At 36.9% G+C, this 23,248-nt stretch overlaps 2 protein-coding genes across 2 annotated transcripts; one reads left to right on the forward strand and one right to left on the reverse strand.

Moving 5' to 3' along the window:
• Positions 1–370: 370 nt before the first annotated feature.
• On the reverse strand, positions 371–6,481 carry LOC116406800 (olfactory receptor 154-like). Its single transcript, XM_031891714.1, has 4 exons — positions 6,471–6,481; positions 2,467–3,430; positions 1,247–1,449; positions 371–449 (listed from the first exon to the last, which is right to left on the reverse strand). Exons 1-4 carry the CDS (start codon positions 6,479–6,481, stop codon positions 371–373), a joined length of 1,257 nt encoding a protein of 418 aa, XP_031747574.1.
• A 6,078-nt stretch (positions 6,482–12,559) lies between these two features.
• LOC116406801 (vomeronasal type-2 receptor 26-like) lies at positions 12,560–22,813 on the forward strand. Its single transcript, XM_031891715.1, has 6 exons — positions 12,560–12,855; positions 15,054–15,345; positions 16,197–16,985; positions 18,662–18,889; positions 20,325–20,448; positions 21,468–22,813. Exons 1-6 carry the CDS (start codon positions 12,560–12,562, stop codon positions 22,424–22,426), a joined length of 2,688 nt encoding a protein of 895 aa, XP_031747575.1. The 3' UTR covers positions 22,427–22,813.
• Positions 22,814–23,248: the final 435 nt, after the last annotated feature.

Below are 23,248 nucleotides of genomic sequence, written 5' to 3' on the forward strand. Positions count from 1 at the left end.
ACTGCTTTCCATGTAGATGGCAATGCTATTTCACTAATATATATATATATATATATATATATATATATATATATATATATATTCCACATAATCCCCCTGATAAATAATTATAAAACAAAGAATATGTAGATGACAATGCTATTTCACCACTTAAATATAAATGATTTCAGTAGAAAGACTTCTAATGTTCAACCTATCAGCTAATCTTCATTTTTTATTTTACATTTTTTTAATTATTCTTTTCTCTTCTGACTGTTTCCAGCTTTCAAATGGGGGGCACTGACCATTAGCAGCCACAAAACTATTGCTACAATTTTAGTGTTGATTTTTTATTTTTATTACTAACCTTTCTATCCAGGCCCTCTTCAATTTAAATCCCAGCCTTTTCTTCAAACAACAATTGGGAGCCTATCAACCAAATAGCTGCTAACATTCCTAACTGAAGGTTGCTGAACAAAAAGCAAAATAATTTAAAAACCATAAATAAAAAAAGAAGACCAACTGAAAATTCTCTCAGAATATTGCTCTCTACATAATACAGTGATAAAAGTAGAAAACAATCTACAAGTACAAAAACAAACAAAAAAGAAATATAAAAGAACAGTTACATTTTTGAGGGGGAAAGAGTTAATTTAGGACTAGAGAAAGGGTCAAACGGATATTTACAAAAAAATATTTAATGTCAGCTAATGAGTCAGCTTTTAGAGCATATTTAATATAGTACCTGTGGGAGTGGGATGAAATCTGCAGCAAATGTACAGAGCTAGTGAGGTTCTTAGGTAAAGTTTACAGCCTGCACAACCTCCATATCAGTTTTCCTTTCTGCACTTTCTTCCTCTCCCCAGCTCTGCCTACATCTGTGCCTTGATTGGTCAATTTCACTGTCTGTCAAGAGAGCTGCACTCTGATTGGAGAAGCCACAGCACAGAGAAAGTTTTTTCTTATTCCAATGTGCCAAGCAGGTTTGGGGAGGCTTAGCCTATGATCAAACCCCTATTAAATCTAGCGTCAAGCTGAGACCAGCTGGAGCTAACGTGAAAATACAATTTTTTAAGAAAGATGTACATCTCTGCAATAAGTAGAAATATCCTTCTGCCTTATACTTGAGCAAATGTAAGCAATTATAAAATAATACCTTCCATCAGGTTAGGGGGTGTGGGGGACTTGGCCGGTGGGGGTACCTGTAAGGCCCCTGGGGCGGCAGCCCCGTTGGGCCCTGCACCCCCAAGTCCAACACTGTTTGTACCTGAAAATATATGATGGAAACTGGGAGATGTTTTCTAAAATGCCATAAAAACTGCTAGCTTTGGTAAAGATTTGCAAAGTTTTAGCCTTCCCTTTGTGCCTTTTCTCAGACTGAAAAACAGATTGGTTGTGTAGCTTCAAGTTGATTGTTATCCTTATTTTCTTATTCTTTATTGCCAGATACTGCACTTTCAGCCTTAGGGTCTGTGGAACAAATATCATTAAAAATTTAAAAATGCACAAAGAATAAAAAATGAAGACTTGCTGAAAATTGACTTAAATTGTCCTTATTTAGGAAAATATGGGGTTATTCATCTTTTGATTTAACATTTAGTATGATGTAGATAGTAATAGTCTAATACAGTTTGCAATAGGTCTTCATTTTTTATTTAAGTTTATTTAAACTATTTCACTTGGCAGTTCTCCAGTTTGGAATTTCAGCAGCTATCTGGTTGTTAGGGTTCAAATCACCTTAGCAACCAGGGAGTGTTTTGAATGAGAGACTGATATTTGAAAAGGAGAGGGCTGCTGAGGGCAGTTGAAAAAAGTCAGAAGAAGAAGGTGAATAATAATAAAAACTATACAAAATAAATAATAAAAAACCAATTGAGAAGTTCCTCAGAATGACCTATTCTATAACATTCTAAAGGTGAACCACCAATATAAAGAAAGTTTAATTTTCTGAAAATATCTAGTAAAGCTTTCATTTTATTGCAAGTTGTGCCGTACAATATTGGACTGCACCCATTTTTGTCATTTGGTCACATCCCACCTGCAGCTCTTTCCAATTCTGAGAACAAAGATCAGAGAAGAGACCATCATGTAGCCATGTTGATCATATCTTCTCATTATCAAATATGCACACATTCACTGTTTTCTTGCTGCTGACTCTGGACATAATTTTTATTTAGCAAGCACTCATAGCTTAAGCTTCTGAACAATCCCAAACTAAATGAGCAAATGCTACTCAGACTGTTCAATGTTAAATGTTTAGTCACTTATAGTCAATTATTTAGTAACAAGCACAGCTTAGTAGTACATATCATAAAATATAAAACTATAAATGTGATGTGCTGCTTTTTTTCTTGAGCTGTAATGCTGTAATATGCTGTCAAACTGAGATTTAACCTAAGCATTTGTGCATGTCCAATAAGATTATATTATTATATTATATAAAACATATTATAGCCATATTATAAACTAGGTTTTAGAATAACTCACATTGTTACAGAAATAGAATATCAGAACCTTCATTATTTCTTGATTTCTCATACTGTAAATGACAGGATTGGATAAAGGAGTAAAAACTGTGTAAAGAAGAGACAGGATTTTTTTTAGATCCACAGAATGACTTTTGGATGGAGCAACATATTGTGCTATTAGAGTCCCAAAATAAACACACACGACTATGAGGTGAGAACTGCAGGTAGAGAAGGCTTTCTGTCTCCCAGTGCTGGATGATATATTTAAAACTGTGAGGAAGATTCTGACATAGGACATGAGTATGAACGCAAATGGGAACAAGGTTACTGGAGTAGCAATAATAAAGTTAGAAACTGTCACTGAAGAAATGTCTGAGCAGGAAAGGGCTAAGAGAGGCACAAGATCACAGAAAAAATGGTCAATGACATTGGGACCACAGAACCTCAGCTCCCACACCATACCAACAGTGATCATGGTAAGGCTAAAACCCACTGCCCAGGAACAACAAGTCAAATGAGCACAAAGCCTGGGGTTCATGACACTAGCATACTGGAGAGCATAACCAATTGCCAGGTATCGATCATAGGACATTACAGTCAGTAGAAGACACTCTGTAACTGCAAATACACCGAACAAATATAGCTGTGTTATGCAGCCCACAAAGGATACAGTGCCACCTTCCTTAATAATTATATATAACATGTTAGGAACGATGTTTGTTGCCAGACAAATATCGACTAATGACAAATGTCTTAGGAAAAAGTACATGGGTGATTTTAAGCTTTGGCTAGAAGAAATTAGGAAGAAAATTGTAAAGTTCCCTGCTACTGTTGCCATGTAAATCACAAGGAACACAGATGAGAGCAAAATATTGATGCCATGGACATTATGGAATCCTAGAAGAAAGAACTCTGTGACAATGGTTTCATTTTGTCGGTCCATGTCAGGATAATAGTAGCTCTTGGTACACTCTTTCCCACAACTGCAACAAGTAATCAAAAACAAAAAAATAATAACAACCAATGTTAGTATACGTACATACTGTTCTACTAATTGTGGAAATATTATAAATTAATTTTTATCATTTGACATTTGAACAGCATGAAATGCTATAAGAAATAACTTCCTAACTACATATAAACAAGTTAATGTCAGCTTATACACACCTATAAAATACAGTTATTGGTGGTATTGTTAGAAATCACCATTCTTCATAGCAAAGTCAAGAGGGACCATAATCAAACATTCATGGGCTTATTTATCAATTTTCAAGTTTGTGAATTTGAGTTTGTTTATCTAAATCGAATAAACTCGCAAATCGAATGGTCGCTTATTTATTGATAAGGAAAACTCAAAGAAGAAACAACAAGAAGAATCTCAAAAAAAGTGAGTTTGAGGATATGGCTTGACTTTGCCTATGACAACTCCTACTGACTTCTATTGAAACTCACAAGCTTTTAGATGTGGAGCTTTTAAATTCGAGTTTTTGTGTTTTTTAAATTTAAACCAGACATTTTAGTTCTTGAACCATAACTCAAATGCAAGTTTTTTAAGTGCATAAAAACTTGAATTGATAAAAAAAATCAAACTCGACCCCACAAGGCAGTTCTATGCTTTGGCTTCTCAGCAGTCACTGTTCCAAGGTCTCTGCAGTATACTTAGAACAGGGGTGCCCAACCTTTCTTACTCTTGAGCCACAGTCACATGTAAAAAGACTTGGAGAGCAACACAAGCAGCATAAAAGTTCATGGAGGTGCCAAATAAGGGCTAAGATTGGCTATTAGGTAGCCTCTATGCACACTATCAGCTTACAGGGGCCTTTATTTGGTAGTAATTTTTTTTTAAACAACCAAAACTTGCCACCAAGTAAGGAATTAAAAAATGAGAACCTGCTTTGGAGACACTGAGAGCATCATCCACGAGCCACTGTTTGGGAGCACTGACTTAGAGGCTATCTACAATACAAGAGCAATGATGCATAAAGTATTCAATTTGCAGGTAATAAGCCACAAATGCAGCATTATTTCCCAGAATTCACAAAACTCTGTTTGAAACCAAAAAATGCATGACTGGTAAGCGACACATTGAAGAGGTGTTTTTTGTGTTTGTGCATCAATGCGAATCATATTATCTCTGCTAAGCTGAAAATGGGGACAGTTGTGTATATAGGTGCAACAACTAACCTAGAAAATAAAAACTTATCAAGACAGGTGTTAATTCCATTGGACCAAAAACCTGCCAAGCTTTTATTTTTTTGTCAAAAACCCAGAAAACAAAAAAAACACTTTTTTTTAAAATGTTATTTGGCAGCAGAGAACCTGATAAACCTGAGAAAATTCAGGTACTCACTTGATTTTTCATCAAGATAGGCAAACAATCTGCACCTTAATGAACCCGATATGTATACTTTAACAATTATATTCTATAATGGATAAAGTAGACATATTGAAAATGTGCAGACTTGCTCTATCTGATTGAATAGGTGTTATAAAAAGGGTTGCAGGAGACCAATGGGAAACCGGATTAATCACCCATTAATATTTGTCGCTTTTTAGTAACTAAAGTGTCACAGAAATGTAAATAATACCTATGTTCTAAAAGAAAGGACATTATTATCACACACAGAGAGAGAAAAAATAGTACCACTCTCATATTATTACAGAGAAAATGCAGTTAAAATGAAGAAATGATTCTTTAAATAGTAAACTATGGCTAATGGCATTTGCATAATAGATTACATTTACATTTTTTAGTTGCAAATAAGGGTTGGCAACATTTTTCTCTTTCCTATATCTGAAAGGACAACCGAGATCTGTTTCCAGCTTAATCAGCCTTCACTAGCCATTTCAAAGTTCTCTCACTAGTAAGTTATTCTTCTTGAAAAGTTGTAGGACTTAAAAATATCCTGCAACATTTTTTCCTTATAAACCATTGGCCAATCATTTGGCTAATGCTTATTGATGGTTCATAGCCTGCAGGTCTTTTGGACAGGGATAGACAACATTTTGGATTTCTGATGCTAAAGAGCACTGATGCCCAACCAGTGGCTCAGGGGCAACATGTTGCTCACCAACCCCTTGGATGTTGCTCTCAGTGCCCCCAAACCAGGGAGTTATTTTTGAATTCCTGACTTGGGGGCAAGTTTTGGTTGAATAAAAACAAGATTTCCTACCAAATAAAGCCCCTGTAAGCTGATAGTGTGCATAGAGGCCCCTAATAGCCAATCTTAGCCCTTATTTGGCTCCTCCATGAACTTTTATGGTGCTTGTGTTGCTCTCCAAGTCTTTTTACATTTGACTGTGGCTCACGAGTAAGAAAGGTTGGAGACCCCTGCTGAAGAGCTTCAACTGAAATAATGAAAACATTCTTTGGATAAACAGGGGTTATGCTCAGTGCTGCAACATCTGCAGTTGAACCATAGATCTAATGTTTTTTTCATGAATCATATAAGCCTTTCAGACAATTTGAGTTTGAATTTCAAGATACTGTATATGCTGTTATTTGTGAGGTACTGCAATTGTTAAAAAGTAAAATAAGAATCTTGTTCAACCCTACTTCTAGATTTTGTTTTATAATATACATATTTTACTGTATCGAAGACCACAAAAAGTACACATGCTCCCATTATATCTATACAGTATATTCCACTTACCATAGACAAAAGCTTCTTTGACATTTATTTGTGTGTGATCGGATGACATGGTGCTAGAGGCATTTAATATATAGTCTTCTTATCTCAGAGGATGTTATCATATTATCTCAGTTTTTACCAAAGGGACACAAACAATTATTCTAATTAGCAGGTACCCACTGGGGTATATAACATTTTTGATCAGAAGGGCCAACTGGAGGTCCTGTGGGTCACGGTTTTCGGTCACAGTTGGGCTCTTATTATTTAATTGTCAAAGTTGTAAAATTAGTTAAAATTAGTACCGTATTTTTTGCCGTATAAGACGCACTTTTTCTTCCCCCAAACTGGGGGGGAAAAGCCTGTGCGTCTTATACGGTGAATACTCACCCACCTCCAAGTCATCGCCGGAGGATCCTCTCTTATGCGGCGGCGTCAGGCCTTTTTATAAGGTTGCGCCCGTGCGTATGACGTCACACGTCAGCAACGAGGCGCAACCTTATAGAAGAGCCTGTTGCAGCGGCATAAGAGAGGAGCCTCCGGCGATGGTCTGTCACGGGTACTTTATATGGGGGCAATTGGGGGCTACTGTTTATGGGGGCAATTGGGGCACTTTCTATTGGGGGCACTGTGTGTAGGGGCTATTGTCTATGGGGCAATTGGGGGCACTGTTTATGGGGGCAATTGAGGCACTGTGTATGGGGGCACTGTTTATGGGGGCAATTGGGGTACTGTGTATGGGGGTACTGTGTATGGGGGCACTTTCTATTGGGGCCCTGTGTGTGGGGGCTACTGTCTATGGGGCAATTGGGGGCACTGTTTATGGGGGAAACTAGGGCACTGTGTATGGGGGCACTTTCTATTGGGGGCACTGTGTGTGGGGGCTACTGTCTATGGAGCAATTGGGGCACTGTGTATGGGGGCACTTTCGTAATATTTGGGGGGATATTACCCTCCCGTGGACATCCGTACCATGCGTCCTCTTCCCTTTGCAGTGCCAATCGGCACGCACTGACACTGCTGACATTGGCGCGCGCACCTCTAGTCATGCAAAGCACACAGCAGGATGGCAAGTACTTGATAATTAGTATATTATATAGTTCAGAATCTTTTTTTTCTAGATTTTTCTCCTTTAAAATTGGGTGCGTCTTATATTCCGGAGCGTCTTATATGGCGAAAAATACGGTAAATGTTTTTACTGTCACCTGTGTTGCCTATTTAAATGAACCAAAAAATCAAATTAGGATAAAAATGGTTTGATCTGTCACATGACTATTTGACTTATTTAAAAGATCTTCTCCTTCCCCTAAAAGGAGTGCAACAAAGTATTAGTTTAGACATGGTATGCCTTGTTTTTTGGGCTTCCCTTTTAAGGAAATAAAAATCTGTGCGTCTAAAGATTCCCCCAGGAGCTCCCCATCTTCTTTTCTAAGCACATGCTCTGAGCTGCTGTCAGTTCACTGAGCAACTGCAATATAAAATGAAATATAGTAGTAATTTATTGAGATTTATATTACATAAAAGCATAAATAAAACATTTTGTTCTTCATTAGAATTCATTTATAACAAACCATTTATCACTAGCAGTTTCGGCGAGAATGTAAACGCTGGTCGGATGGCCTACGCGGCGCTGCGATTTCCACGAAATTGTGGAAGTTTCCTCTCAAGGCAACTTCCGCAATTTCAGGAAATCGCGACGCCGCGTATGCCATCCCACCAGAGATTTACATTCTCGCCGGTGGGATGGCATTTCGGGAGATTAGTCGCCTGCAACAAGGGAGCTTTGTCGCGAGCGACTAATGTCCCTGTGTGTCACAGCCCTTACTCTCTTTACACAACCTGCTGGTGCTGAATCAGTTACCAAAGTGGTTAGTGATTCTTTAGGATCTGCAAGATAGATGTGTAGGTCATCAGCAAAAAGTACAATTTCAGTTTATCATCCCATATGTTAGGCCCTAGATTCCAATAACATAATATGTGTGTATAATGTGTGGTTCTATCTTATTGAAATTCAAGCCAACACAATAGATACAGTCAAGATATATAAAAAAAAATAGTGGCGTATTTTACATTAAAAGTATACCCACTACTTGGCATTGTAGATGACATTACCCCCAAATCAGCATTGCGCATCCTTTATAGAACACTATTGTTTTATGCCAGGAAAACTATCCTCTTTCAGTGGATGGCACACTCTCGCCCAACAATTGCCAGCTGGCTCAATTTACTTAAAGCCCTCCTACCACTGATACAACTCACCTATATAGCAAGAGGATGCCCTCAAAAATATGATAAGGTATGGGGAACATGGGTCGAAGCCATGGAATAACGCCACAGGGGCCTCTTTGGGGAACTTGAACCTCCACTGGTAATCCTAAACCCTCCCCCTCTTGATAGGAATCTGAACACCATTTTGAGTAGGACACTACTGATTATTTAACCCAATGTACCGTTACATTCTGGCATGAAAAGAACACGCTTGTAGAACCAATGTCAATGTTTTATGTTGTTTTATGTTACAAATAAATAAATAAACACCTTTGAAAAAAAAAAAAAAGTATACCCACTCCCCATCTCAAATAAGTACAACTAAATACAGACAGAATAAGTAATAAAGTGAGTGAGTGTACACAGCCAGGCAGTAACTTCCCCTATTATCTGAGTAGCAATGATGTAGTAAAAGTCCTTATAAAATACAGTTCAATGTTCACATATTTGATCCTTGGATAGCTATTTTGAGATGTGGTCCCAAGCCATTGTGACTTTAGCTTCCGAGATTGCTGTTGTGAGTGCCTTTCTCATAAGTGCCTTAGGGGTATCCCAAAATATTGTTTGGAAGGCAGATACATCACTTTGTTCCTAGTAATCATTAAATTATTGCTGGTTGATGGAGGCTAGACTTAACACAGTCTGTCTGGGTTTGCAGGGTTTTAGCAAAGGACAAGCTTAAGTGGGGAATGATATGAGATCTTGGAGGAGATACTGGACCTGGTCCACCTGGGGAATAAGCTCTGAAGTTACTAAGGTCAGATATTAAGGCAGGAATGGCGGGGATATGCATTTTGATGAGGATTCTGTCACATCCTGTTTAGTGGGAGTATTAGGGTCAGGGTTAAGTTTGTCTAGGGTTGGGTTTGTACAGAAATGAAAGTCACCAAATACACAGTGGAAGAGATGAAGATGGTGATAATTAAATCTAAGGTGGACAATGCAAACAGTCATGACAGTTATACATCTACCACAGTGGTTCATGTGTAGCTTAGTTCAAATGACACACCTTAATGCACTAGAATTTAGACACTAGTGATGAGCGAATCTGTCCCGTTTCGCTTCACCATAAAATTCGCAAAACAGCGAAAAATGTGCGAAACACTTGTTGCACTTTTTTTTTTGTCGCCCGTGTCTTTTTTTTGTCCGCATCTTTTTTTTGTTGCCCGCCCTTTTTTGACACGACCGTTCCCTTTTTTTACCTGACTGTGCCCTTTTTGACGCAACCGTGCCCAATTTGATGCGACTGTGCCCTTTTTTTACGCGCCCGCACCTGCGCCCAATTTGATGCGTGACTAATTTTCCTGTGGGGAATTTTCAAGGAAGTTTTGCGAAACAATTCGGCAATGGCGAAATGCAAAAATTCACTGCGAAGCCATGCCTGGCTAGAAAATTTACTCATCACTATAAGACACCTCTTGAGTGAGACTAGGAGGGCTAATCGAAATGCCACCAAACGAATGGTTTATCTAAGGCCTGGATCTGAAAATATTAGCAGTTTTATTAGCAGTTTTCGACTGGTAATATCAAGCAAGCTGTAGGTCCAATAGCATTCCCTGAAAGTCAGAGATAACTTACTATACAGGAAGTGCATAGAACACTAGGTTGCTGACCTTCAAAGAGAGCTGTGGAGCCAAAGGCCAGGTATCAGCATTCTAGTGGGGTAATATAATAAAAGGCACTAAGTTTGCCCAGGAGCAGTGACCCATATCAACTAATCAGCAGGTAGTATCTACTGGTCACCTGTTTAAATGAAAACATCCTGTAGGTTGCTATGGGTTACTGCTCCTGGGCAAACATAGTGCCTTATATTACATATGGGGGTAAAACTTAAAAAATAGAACATTTACTCTGAATGTGTTTTTATTAAAGAGGTAGTTTGTCTTTCAGTTAACTGTTAGCATGTTATATACTAATGTTTAAAAACTTTAAATAAAATACTTATTGTGTTTCCTAGATATACCGTATATTGAAAGCCATTCTAATTAAGATGCTGATTCACCAATGGAGTCAAATTAAAAATGTTCCAATAACAAGGTCTTTTTTAGACCAGTATTTCATCCTCTCAAGAAAATGATAGTGTTTTGTCTCCCTTGTGGCACACTAGGTTTGTTTTTGGTATTGTTACAAATAATTATTTATAGTTTACTTGGTAGCAGCTGGAACACTGGACCACTATAAAAAAGCACTGGCTCTTGTACTCAGTCAAATGGCAAGAAGGAACTATGCATTAATGTGGTGAGTACTTCATGCATATAGATCACTTACTGTACTGAGCAGTAGGGCTATTCATTCCCTGTGTCTTGTAATTTCATTTCCATTGTGCCTATAAATCATGGTTGTAATTGTATGTACTGTATGCATGTATGTATGTATGTATGTATAACTTTATTTATAAAGCGCGACAAGGGTACGCAGTGCTGTATAATCTTACAATGTACAAAATTACACACAGGGAGGACAAGTGTTATAATAAATAAATACAATAAATATATATAAATGCACAGGGAATAAGTGCCATGTGGTATGAGACACAGTAGGAAGGAGTTCCCTGCCCCTTAGAGCTTACAATCTAAGTGGTTGGGTAACATACAGGCACAAATTGGAAGGAGAGAGTGCACTAGGTATCGGCATTTGCATTGTATTAGGGAACACTGTATTTTACAGCCCTATTTAAGTACTACAGGTATGGGACCTGTTATCCAGAATGCAGAATTCCATAATTCTGGTCTCCTACCTAAAGGATTGTTTTGCCTTCAATAAGGATTAATTATATCTTAGTTGGGATCAAGTACAAGGTACGGTTTTATTATTACAGAGAAAAAAGAAATCATTTTTAAAAATGTGAATTATTTGATTAACATGGAGTCTATGGGAGATGGCCTTTCCGTAATTCGGAGCTTTCTGGATAATGGGTTTCCGGATAAGTGGTCCAATACCTGTACTAGTGAATATAATAACTATGCTGTAACTGTGCCTAACTATTTTCTGGCAAGTCAGAGCAGCAGATTAAATCTATGTCTGCCTTTGTGTGGTTTTGTTTGTTTCATATAAGTTCTTGCCAGGCAACAGCACAGCAAATCTAAACAAGCCTTTTTTAAGGACAAGAAAAGGTTATCTTAAAGGGGTTTTTCTAACATTGGCTGCAAAACCCCACTCCAGGGATCTTTCTAACAGCAGAACCATGCTGTTATCATACCAGAGATTCCAAAGGTAGACTCAGAATTATACAAGTGTGATATAGTATTTTTTTTTTATTTTAATCGTCCATAATCCTTCGTGCATCTTTAACCTAGTGCTGCCCCTAATGCATCACAATGGAAAATTATGCCACTGATAATTACAATATGCACTCCTTTACTGTTACATTTGCTTGCCCTTAACCTAAGCTGAATGACTGAATACAAATTATTTGTATTGAAACAAACAATCTTATACAGCTACAGTATGTATATAAACCTGCTTGTGGTCTAATGAGCCTCCAGTCCCTTCTCCCTGTCAGGCTGCCAAACACTGCTGATATTATTATATATCTCATTCATTAAAAATCTGAAGGGCTGCATCTGAAAATGTCACTCTGTATTGCTTCACATGCTGCACGTATTTTTTAAATAAAAACGTGCTATGGGGCATGATAGCCCGTCGCCCAGAAGGTTCTGAATTACAGAAAAGCAATGTTTTAATGATTTTTTGGTAGACTTAAGGTATGATGATCAAAATTACAGAAAGGTCCCCTATCCAGAAAACCCCAGGTCCCAATCATTTTGAATAACAGGTCCCATACCTGTACCTTGTTCCCAGTTAATTAATAATTAATCCTTACTGAAGGCAAAACAATCCTGTTGGGTTAATTTAATGTTTAAAGCTTTTCAGCTGAAAGTACGCAGATCAAAATAGCAGAAAGATCCCTTATCAGGAAAACTTCTAGTCCCAAGCATTGTGGATAATAGATCCCGTACCTGTATCTATTCTTCCTTTTACATAGATATAGTAAATCTATTGTATAGTATACTGTATGTATAAAGCATGACATGTAAAGTAAAGCTGTGCATATATTGTGTAGTGATTAAAGCATGCATATAACTGTTAGTTCTAATTTAGTAGCATTTGCCAAAACCTCAACTATATCATCAGAATTCCCCACACTAAAGTATTTTATGTTACAGGTAATAAACCCTTTTTCTGATATCAAGGGAGTTGACCTCCATCGTATCAATGAAGTGGAACACATTTCCCATAGACAAAATCAGGGGATTTCAGCATTTTTTGAAAATTTTTAAAGAATTATATTGTCTGCTTCCCGTGCTGCTTGTGATAGTGGCTTTATTGCTGACACTGCCAGGGAGTGCAAGGGATCAGGCTTCTGCTTGTGTTCTGGAAGATCAGAGTCCGAGTGGAGTCCAACAGGATGGGGATATAATCTTGGGAATAGTTCTTTCTTTATTTAGGTCAAGAAAGGATCACATGAAAATCGAATTCAACCAGAAACCTTCCCCATCCAGATGCATAAGGTAAGTTATTTTCTCATTAGTGCCCTGTATTAGTAATGGGCAGAGTTCTGCCTTTTGCTCCCACACTACTTCCTGTTACAGTTAGAGCTGCATTATTTCTGGTCATGTGATCTCTGAGGGAGCACACAGCCCATCACTAAATGGTGGCTCAAGGGAAAACATGCAAAAGGCCAATATGTACTCATGTATATATATATACAGTATATTCCAGTTTGGAAGATTTTCTAATTGCCCACTTAATATGATATAAACTATCTGATGGTGAATTATTCATTCTAAAGTTATAGTTTTCTTTTAATGACCCCCTGCAGAAAAGAAGTAGTGTTGCAAAAGTGCCAAAATTCCTAAAAACCCTAACATCAAATGACTAAGAACTCTTTGTGAGTTGGTTTGAAAAGTAATGTGATACATTTAAATTATTATAGGTACAGGTATGGGACCCGTTATCCAGAATGCTCGGGACCTGGGTTTTTCCAGATAAGGGGGTCTTTCCATAATTTGGATCTCCTACCTTAAGTTTGCTAAAAAAAATATTTAAACAGTAATTAAACCCAATAGGATTGTTTTGGCTCCAATACGGATTAATTATATCTTAGTTGGGATCAAGTACAGGTACTGTTTTATTATTACAGAGAAAAGGGAATCATTTAACCATTAAATAAACCCAATAGGGCTGTTCTGCCCCCAATAAGGGGTAATTATATCTTAGTTGGGATCAAGTACAGGTACTGTTTTATTATTACAGAGAAAAGGGAATCATTTAACCATTAAATAAACCCAATAGGGCTGTTCTGCCCCCAATAAGGGGTAATTATATCTTAGTTGGGATCAAGTACAGATACTGTTTTATTATTACAGAGAAAAAGGAAACCATTTTTAAAAATGTGAATTATTTGATTAAAATGGAGTCAATGGGAGATGGCCTTTCCATAATTTGGAACTTTGTGGATAATGGGTTTCCGGATAAGGGGTCCGATACCTGTATAGGATACAGTATATTGGAAAGCCGCAAAATATGGCAGCGTTGTTTCTATTGTGTCCTATATAAACAAACAATTCTTATTTAACTAGTAAATATGTAATCATTTAATAAAATTGTACTGTGTGGATTAAGCTAGTACAGGTATAGGACCCGTTATCCAGAATGCTCGGGACCAAGGGTATTCCGGATAAGGGGTCTTTCCGTAATTTGGATCTCCATACCTTAAGTCTACCAAAGAATCAATAAAACTGCAATTAAATCCAATAGGATTGTTTTGCATCCAATAAGGATTATTTGTATCTTAGTTGGGATCAATTACAAGGTACTGTTTTATTACTACAGAGAAAAGGGAAATCAGTTTTAAAATTCTGAATTATTTGATTAAAATGGAGTCTATGGGAGACGGGCATTCCGTAATTCGGAGCTTTCTGGATAACGGGTTTCCGGATAAGGGATCCCATACCTGTATATTCTATGTTACTGGCAAAAGATCCTATTGGGTTTTTTTAGTTGTTCAAGTATTCTGTATAATAGATCTCATACATGAACTTGCATGTCAGTATATCTCTACATTTGTTTGTACTCATTTTTTAGAATTATTTGCTTATAATGGAGTCTATGGGAGATGGCCTTTCTGTAATTCTGAACTTTCTGGGTTTCCGGATAAGGGATACCATACCTGTATTTGATACCTTGACTAATGCACACGTTATTAATGTAATAAACATTTGTCACCCTTTTTGGCCTTCAGGTCCTTATATATATCCATATAGTTACACTCATGTAGTATATTAGTATACCGCTAAAGAGACTTACAAAGAGGAAAAATCATTTAAACCTTCTGCGTGGAAGCCTGCATCTCATGCTGTGGTTTCACTCATTACATTATTTCAGTGTTCTTCTCAAAAGTTATCATTAGCTCAGTGATAATGCTGCATGGGGGTTTTACTGCAAAGTGCACTTTGCTGTGGGAATCAGGTATTGTAACCTAGGGTTGAAGGCTTCTTCCTGCTGGCAAGTGTCTTTGTCATCTTGCTGTGGTAGTAGAACTCATCTGAAGATATTATGAGTGCTTGGTAGACTGTTGTTTGTATTGCATTCGATCCACAGCCTACACTCTAGGCATAACAGTGTATAACAAATCTGCACGTGTGACTATCTTTTAATGCAATGGCTTGCTTTGTTTAAAGAATAACTTGTGTTTTTGTTTCTCCAGTCCATCCATTAGTTATTATCAACATTATCTAGCAGCTATTTTTGCCATTGAGGAGATCAATCAGAATGCTAATATCTTACCCAACCTAACCCTTGGCTACCGCATCTATGATGCCTGCACCAGTGAAAGTCGGGCAGCAGCCAACACTCTGAGCATATTGAGTGGGAGGGCGGCATCTGTACCCAACTATTCCTGCAATGACAAGGGAACACTTGCTGCTTTTGTGGGTCATTTACTTTCCACACTGACCTATGTAGTATTGGACATTACAGCAATCTACAAATTCCCTCAGGTGAGAAATTATTCAAAATTGTTACAGTTTATAGTAAAAATCCTAATAATTCAGAAGGGTTGCAACCGCTTTTGTTCATGGTAGGAATAATGTACCAGATAATGTACCTGCAGATTTTCTGCCGTGGGGGTTATATATGTATGTATAACTTTACTTATACTGTATATAAATCAATGGATATGCAGTGCTGTTAATCTTTCAATGTCGAAAAGTACACATGTAGAGACAAGCTTTATATTATATAAAATAAATAAACAGTAGGAATTGCATGCTTCTACCTGAAAGTAGTAGGCACTAATTAAAATAGCATCATATTAGTTTACTTGCCCTGTAACTCATGAAAAGGTAATTTGAGACTTGGTGTCCTTACAAACCTTACAAAGATAAATAGTTTTATCCAAAGGTGTGCAAAGGCCAAGCACATGCAAAAATAGTCAAACTGGCACTGAACTGGAAAAGGTGGCAATGATGTCCAGAGAGTTCTACCATCACTGGTAAGGTATAGGGATATAGGGATAGGGATACATAATCTTTCAGTTGTAATCTAATACCTGAGTCACTTTGTCACCATATATTTCTCTGCTTTGAATAGAACACCATTCAGTTCTTTTGAGATTGTATTTCTCAGCAGCAGCACTGAGCAACATCAGTTATCTGAATCCTCACTACAGACATACAGTATATCAAACTGATCTGTTAGACTTCATTTATAACAAACCACTAACAAGCTCAAACAATGTATACAACATTACATATTTAAAATTATTTCTTTACTGTATGTCGTATTATGGACTCATTTTGGTTCCATTCCTACAGTACTTCTGTTGACTGTCTCTAGTCATTGTCTCTAGATCAGCTATGGGGCTCAGGATCCTGCTCTGGGTGACAGGCAACAGTTCCCAACATTCTACAGGACTATCATCAATGAAAAATATCACTTTGTAACCATCAGTCAGATGCTTAAAATGTTTGGTTGGACGTGGGTGGGAATTATCTGCTCAGATGATGAAAGTCACCAGAGAGCTGTTAATAAAATGAGTTCTGAAATCACCAAAAATGGAGGTTGTGTGGCATTTGTGGCTGTGTACACTGTTGAAAATATATGGACATTGTCAAATTCTATAGAAAAAATAAGGCGTTCATCAGCAAATGTTATCATTGTCAGCAGCAACTCCCATTTTTTGCATCGCATTTTAATAAGCATGCAGCTAAATATAGAATTAAAAAAATATTTTCTATTTCCTTCATCTCTGGAGAACATGAGTAGTTTTTTGTTTTCTTTACTCAACGGGTCCTTGATTCTCTCCGGTCACCAGAGAGCCATTCCCGGCTTTAAGGAATTTGTCTTCAATGCTCATCCTACGAAATTTTCAGATGATGATTTTACAAACCTTGTATGGTTTATACTTTTTGGTTGTTCAAAATCTGCAGACAATTCCTCTGGGATATACATTCCAGCTTGTTCAAGGAATGATACACTAAGTTACTTTGATACTTCATTTTATGCCATAAACAACTATATCACTTACAATATGTACGTTGCCGTGTATGCCCTGGCACATTCCCTGCACAAGGTGCTTTATGGTGAGCCTCATGAGAAGCAACTCTATAAATCAGGATTCCATCTTGACTTGTACAAGGTAGGAATCTTATATTATTATTATACATTTACATTTTCTGTAGTTGTCACTAAAATCAAAACGCCTATACTCAACATGTAGATTATACTGAATACTCTATGCAAAATCTATATCAAAGTTCAGTTTTTCTGTACAGCAGTCTGTCATTTTAATGGGAACTATGAACTGCTGATTGCACATAAATCTCATTAAGTTATTGAAATTAATAATGCATTTTTTTAATAACACATGTTCATTTTTGTGTCTGAGTTGTTTAAGATGTATTAATTATATAGTGAATAATGTACATATATACATACATACCCCCTATTGTAAAATAGAGGGATATTACAAGTCCCTGAGGAGTTCCATGACCATATAAAAGCACAAGGTCGAAGGCCTTGTGCTTTTATATAGGTCATGGAACTCCATTGTGATTTCTAATATTGAAGGCCTCGTGCTTTTATACAGGTCATGGAACTTCATGGTGACTTCTAATTTAGAAGGCCTTGTGCTTTTATACAGGTCATGGAACTCCATGGTGACTTCTAATTTAGAAGGCCTCGTGCTTTTATACAGGTCATGTAACTCCATGGTGACTTCTAATATCGAAGGCCTTGTGCTTTTATACAGGTCATGGAACTCCATGGTGACTTCTAATTTAGAAGGCCTCGTGCTTTTATACAGGTCATGGAACTCCATGGTGACTTCTAATATCGAAGGCCTTGTGCTTTTATACAGGTCATGGAACTCCATGGTGACTTCTAATATTGAAGGCCTTGTGCTTTTATACAGGTCATGGAACTCCATTGTGATTTCTAATATTGAAGGCCTCGTGCTTTTATACAGGTCATGGAACTCCATGGTGACTTCTAATTTAGAAGGCCTCGTGCTTTTATACAGGTCATGTAACTCCATGGTGACTTCTAATATCGAAGGCCTTGTGCTTTTATACAGGTCATGGAACTCCATGGTGACTTCTAATTTAGAAGGCCTCGTGCTTTTATACAGGTCATGGAACTCCATGGTGACTTCTAATATCGAAGGCCTTGTGCTTTTATACAGGTCATGGAACTCCATGGTGACTTCTAATATTGAAGGCCTTGTGCTTTTATACAGGTCATGGAACTCCATGGTGACTTCTAATATCGAAGGCCTTGTGCTTTTATACAGGTCATGGAACTACTTGGTGACTTCTAATATCGAAGGCCTTGTGCTTTTATACAGGTCATGGAACTCCATGGTGACTTCTACTATCCTCATATTTTACAACAGGGGGTACATTATCTATTATGATATTAAAGTTTTAGTGAGTCATGTGACAGAAATTACATCACAAAGCTCAGCTTATAACTGATATCATCACACAGCATCGTTACTAAGCATCGTTTATAAGCATATAATTTACAGTTGGGTCCCATAGGGGACCATTCAGGTTATGGAACTCCAAGGTGACTTCTAATATCCTCATATTTTACAACAGGGGGTACTTATTATAATATATCCGTTGTACAATTTTTTTTGATGTGAGCGACAATTTTTTTGTCATTTTCACTGAATTTTTTTGGTGAAGCAAAACGGGGCAGATTCGCTCATCATTACATACAATTTCAAATTAAAAAATGTATTCACAGTCGTTTCAAGATTAAATGAAAATGTATGACCTACATGGACAACATCTATTGTTTTATTTCCAGCTAAATAACCATTTAAAGAGCATCCATTTCCAGACTGCTTCGGGAGATGAAATATTTTTTAATGAACACGGAGAGGTTCAGGGGAATCTTGAAATTGAAAACTGGATTTCTTACCCAAATGAAACAACAGCCATTAGAAAGGTTGGAACCTTCAATTCTTCAGCCCCTCCTGGTGAGCAGCTCCTTATCAACAAGTCAGATATCATCTGGGGGACTCCACTGAATGATGTAGGTTACCATCTTCCTATCATAATATGGTGCAATAACAAGAGCCATAACCATGTGAAACTGTTCTATATAACATAAAGATCCCATAGTAAAGTAAACATAATTTATTAGAGAGATCTCAAAATTGGTAACCTCGGAATACCTCATTGGTTCACCTTTAGTATCATGTAAAGATTGATTTTCTAAGACTATTTGCAAAAGGTTTTCATTTTTTATGGTTTTTCAATTATTTAATTAAATATTTATATAAAGGACTGGAACATGAATAGGAGAGGGCCCGAATAGAAAGAGAAAAAACTTGATGTTTGCTTATTTATTAATATAAAAACTCAAATAAAATGAAAATAAATAAACTCGAATACATCAAAGTTTACAAACTTGATAAATTTGAAAATCTTGAATTGAAAATATGGCTTCATATTGCCTAGGACAGCTCCCACTGACTTCTTCATAAACTCAAAGGCTTTTAGATGCCAAAGTTTTACATTCAAGTTTTCGGGGTTTTTTGCACTTAAGAAATATCGGACATTTAAGTTTTTGAACCACACTTTGAACATTGGGAGTTTTCGCGCAAAAAAAAATTAAATTGTGGAAAAAATTAAAATGCATACTCATATTTATTAATGAGTTTTTCATATTCAGATTTTAATATAAATAAATAAGCAAACATTCAAGTTTTTTTTTCCAGTTTACAGATTGATAAATAAGCCCATTAAAGCATAATAAAATTTAGCATTTTTATACAAAATATCATGTTGGAACAGTTACTTTTTCATAATTTTTCACAGCCCTACAAGTTAGCAGATCTTCTTCAGCTAGTAAAAAGAAACCAGGTGGATTAGCAGTGAGTATATACCAGAACTCGCCTGCACCTGGAAAGCTTTCAACTTATGGGGGGGGGTTTGGCTATAGGCCAATTAAAAATATTAAATAGCCTTGATGTTGAAAATAAATCTCAGGTATAGTGATGGCCGAAATAATTCAGCAGACATGGATTTGCGCTGAATTTCAGTGTTTCGCCATTGGCAGATTTTTTTTCGCGAAATGGGTGACAAATTCACAGCGGAAAAATGCGTCATTTGCGTCAAAAAGAATTGTTGCATGTGTAAAAAAAATGACATGCCAGGCTGAGGATAACTGTAGAGGTGCTGGCTGGTACATTGATCTGTCTGTGGTTGATTTTTAGTGATATTTGGTTAATTGCAAACTAGTTGTTAATTAATTTTAATTAAACAGCTGAAGCCTTTCTCCACCAAGTTTTTGAGTTGTGTTTTTAATTTCATAGTTGTGTGTCAGTCTGTAAATAATACTACCTGGAAACAGGGTTGCCACCTGTCTGGTTTTGACAGACATTTTATTAATAATACAATGTGAAACATTTATTAAGTATTATAATTTACTCTTACACAAGACAAATCTGACTTTTTTCATATAGATCCCGCAGTCTGTGTGCATTGGTACCTGCCAGCTGGGATACAGAAAAATGGAGAAAAAAGGCCTCCCAGTCTGCTGTTATGAATGTGTAAAGTGTTCAGACGGAGAGATTTCCAACGTATCAGGTGATCCTACAACAATATATATATATATACTGTACCAACTAAAAAATCCTTCTCCTTTAATCTAACCACCATTCCATTTCATATTAGGTCTAAAGGCTGCCATATTATAGATCAAGTTATGAGTTATCTAGGAAGATTTCCAGCAGTTCATTACTTACTGACAGGAGAATGTTAATGAGCTGACAATGATTAAAGTTAATAGATACTGTATGCCAGTTCATCCAAAAGCCTTTGACTTTGGAGGGCAGAACAAAGCAGTCCTATGCAACAGCATTTCATACTAAAATCTGTCTCACTTGTCTATCCCTGATGCAGATTGAATAATGTGCATAATACAGGTATGGGACCTATTATCCAGATTTCCGGATAAGGGATCTTTTCGTAATTTGGATCTCCATAACTTAAGTCTGCTAAAAATCATTTAAATATTGAATAAACCCAATAGGATTGTTTTGGCCCCAATAAGGATTAATTATATCTTAGTTGGGATCAAGTACAGGTACTGTTTTATTATTACAGAGAAAAGGGAATCATTTAACCATTAAATAAACCCAATAGGGCTGTTCTGCCCCCAATAAGGGGTAATTATATCTTAGTTGGGATCAAGTACAGGTACTGTTTTATTATTACAGAGAAAAGGGAATCATTTAACCATTAAATAAACCCAATAGGGCTGTTCTGCCCCCAATAAGGGGTAATTATATCTTAGTTGGGATCAAGTACAAAGTACTGTTTTATTATTACAGGGAAAAAGGAAATCATCTCTAAAAATTAGAATTATATGCTTATAATGGAGTCTATGTGAGATGGTCTTTCCGTAATTCGGAACTTTCTGGATAACAGGTTTCCGGATAAGGGATCCTATACCTGTACTGACAACTATTTAAGTCATTATTATGAAAAATGTACCTACGAATGATCATTTTGGCATACACGGCCAAAAATAAATTGGAGGGAACTAAACTGTATGTGCAACGTCATGCAGTTACTGTTGTTAATTTTTTGTTTGTTTGTTTTAGACATGGAAAACTGCATAACATGCCCTGAAGATGAATGGTCCAATGAGAATAGAAATAAGTGCATTAAGAAAACCATTACCTTTCTGTCTTATGCTGAACCACTGGGCTTGATTTTGGCAAACTTAGCAGTTCTGTTATCCATCACTGCATCTCTAATCCTTGGAATCCTTATCAAGAACAGACACAGCCAGATTGTGAAAGCCAATAATGAAGAACTTAGCTACAGTCTTCTCCTGACCCTTATACTATCCTTTCTCTGCACCTTACTCTTTATAGGAAAACCCATGAAGGTGACCTGTATGTTTAGACAAGTTACTTTTGCAGTCATTTTTACTATTAGCATCTCCTCGGTTTTGGGGAAAACTGTGACTGTACTGATTGCCTTTCATGCTATAACACCTGGAAGTATGTTGAAGATCTGGGTTGGAAAAAGAGCTCCCAGGTGTCTTGTTCTTCTTTTATCTCTGGGAGAGGTTATAATTTGTTTTATGTGGTTTCTACATTGCCCACCATTCCCTGATTATGATACCAGATCCCAACCATCTGTGATGACCTTGCAGTGTAATGAAGGTTCTGCTGTGGCATTCTACATTGCAGTAGGGTACATTGGAATGCTGGCCTCTGTCAGCTTCATTACCGCTTATCTTGCCCGTAGGCTTCCAGACATATTTAATGAAGCTTCACACATCACCTTTAGCATGTTGGTGTTCTGCTGTGTGTGGGTCACTTTTATCCCAGCCTATATAAGCTCCAAAGGCAAATACATGGTGGCAGTAGAGATATTTGCTATTCTTTCTTCCAGCTCTGGGTTGTTGGGATGCATATTTTTTCCCAAGTGTTACATCATCCTTTTAAAACCCGAAAGAAATATCAGCTGGAAAGCAACGTCTACAAAAAAATCAATTAACCAATATAACTCACCGTTTGTTAAAGGGATAGCAAGTTGTTTTGTTGAATAGTGGCATCTCTATTTAGATGAAAAACTTAAATATTTTGAATAGCATATTTGTTTCCCCATTATTATGTTCAGTTCACACATCACTACAGAGGTCCCCATCATTCTTCATGATCACTGAACTAGATCCCCATCTCTTGCATACTGATTTTATTCATTTTTAGTTGCATTCTTTGGAACTTTTCTCCCCTCAGATTCCTTCTTTTTTTACAGCTATGCCAACAACCTTCTCCTTGGATATTGGAGCTGGGAAACAAATTAATTTTGAAAACAAAGTTTAAAAATGTTAAAACAAAAGCAAATTCATTATTGGTGGTGTATTGTTTGTCACTGGTACAATTGTAAAGGTCACCTGTACTGCTTATACTGTTGCTTTTCTTTCCTTTGCCATTATTGTAACCATAAAGTGTTTTTGATGTAGACACTGTCATGATTTTTATGAGGTACTTTTTATTACACTGTTTACATAGCAAATAATTCACTCTACCATTTAAAATGTTATTCTTGAACCAACAAATGTATTTTTAGCTGTAATATTGGTGTGTAGGCGCCATCTCAGTGCATTGTGCCTGAGTCTGAGCTTTCAGAAGGAGCTAGCGCTACACATTAGAACTGCTTTCAGCTAACCTATTGTTTCTCCTACTCACATGTAATGGGAGGAGTCCCAAGCCAGACTTGGATTTCTTACTATTGAGTGATATTCTAATACAGGTATGGGATCCCTTATCCGGAAACCCATTATCCAGAAAGTTATGAATTACGGAAAGGCCATCTCCCATAGACTCCATTATAAGCAAATAATTCTAATTTTTAAAAATGATTCCCT

Source organism: Xenopus tropicalis, chromosome 8 (assembly GCF_000004195.4).
Source record: "Xenopus tropicalis strain Nigerian chromosome 8, UCB_Xtro_10.0, whole genome shotgun sequence".
NCBI lineage: Eukaryota > Metazoa > Chordata > Amphibia > Anura > Pipidae > Xenopus > Xenopus tropicalis.

Coding starts and splice junctions, on each gene's coding strand:
- LOC116406801 (XM_031891715.1), top strand. CDS start 12,560: ATGAAGTGGAACACATTTCCCATAGACAAAATCAGGGGATTTCAGCAT. Junction 12,856..15,053: donor TCCCCATCCAGATGCATAAG/GTAAGTTATTTT, acceptor TTGTTTCTCCAG/TCCATCCATTAGTTATTATC. Junction 18,890..20,324: donor GGGGGACTCCACTGAATGAT/GTAGGTTACCAT, acceptor TTTTTCATATAG/ATCCCGCAGTCTGTGTGCAT.
- LOC116406800 (XM_031891714.1), bottom strand. Junction 1,450..2,466: donor TATTCTATTTCTGTAACAAT/GTGAGTTATTCT, acceptor TTTGTTCCACAG/ACCCTAAGGCTGAAAGTGCA. Junction 450..1,246: donor TTTCCATCATATATTTTCAG/GTACAAACAGTG, acceptor CTTTTTGTTCAG/CAACCTTCAGTTAGGAATGT.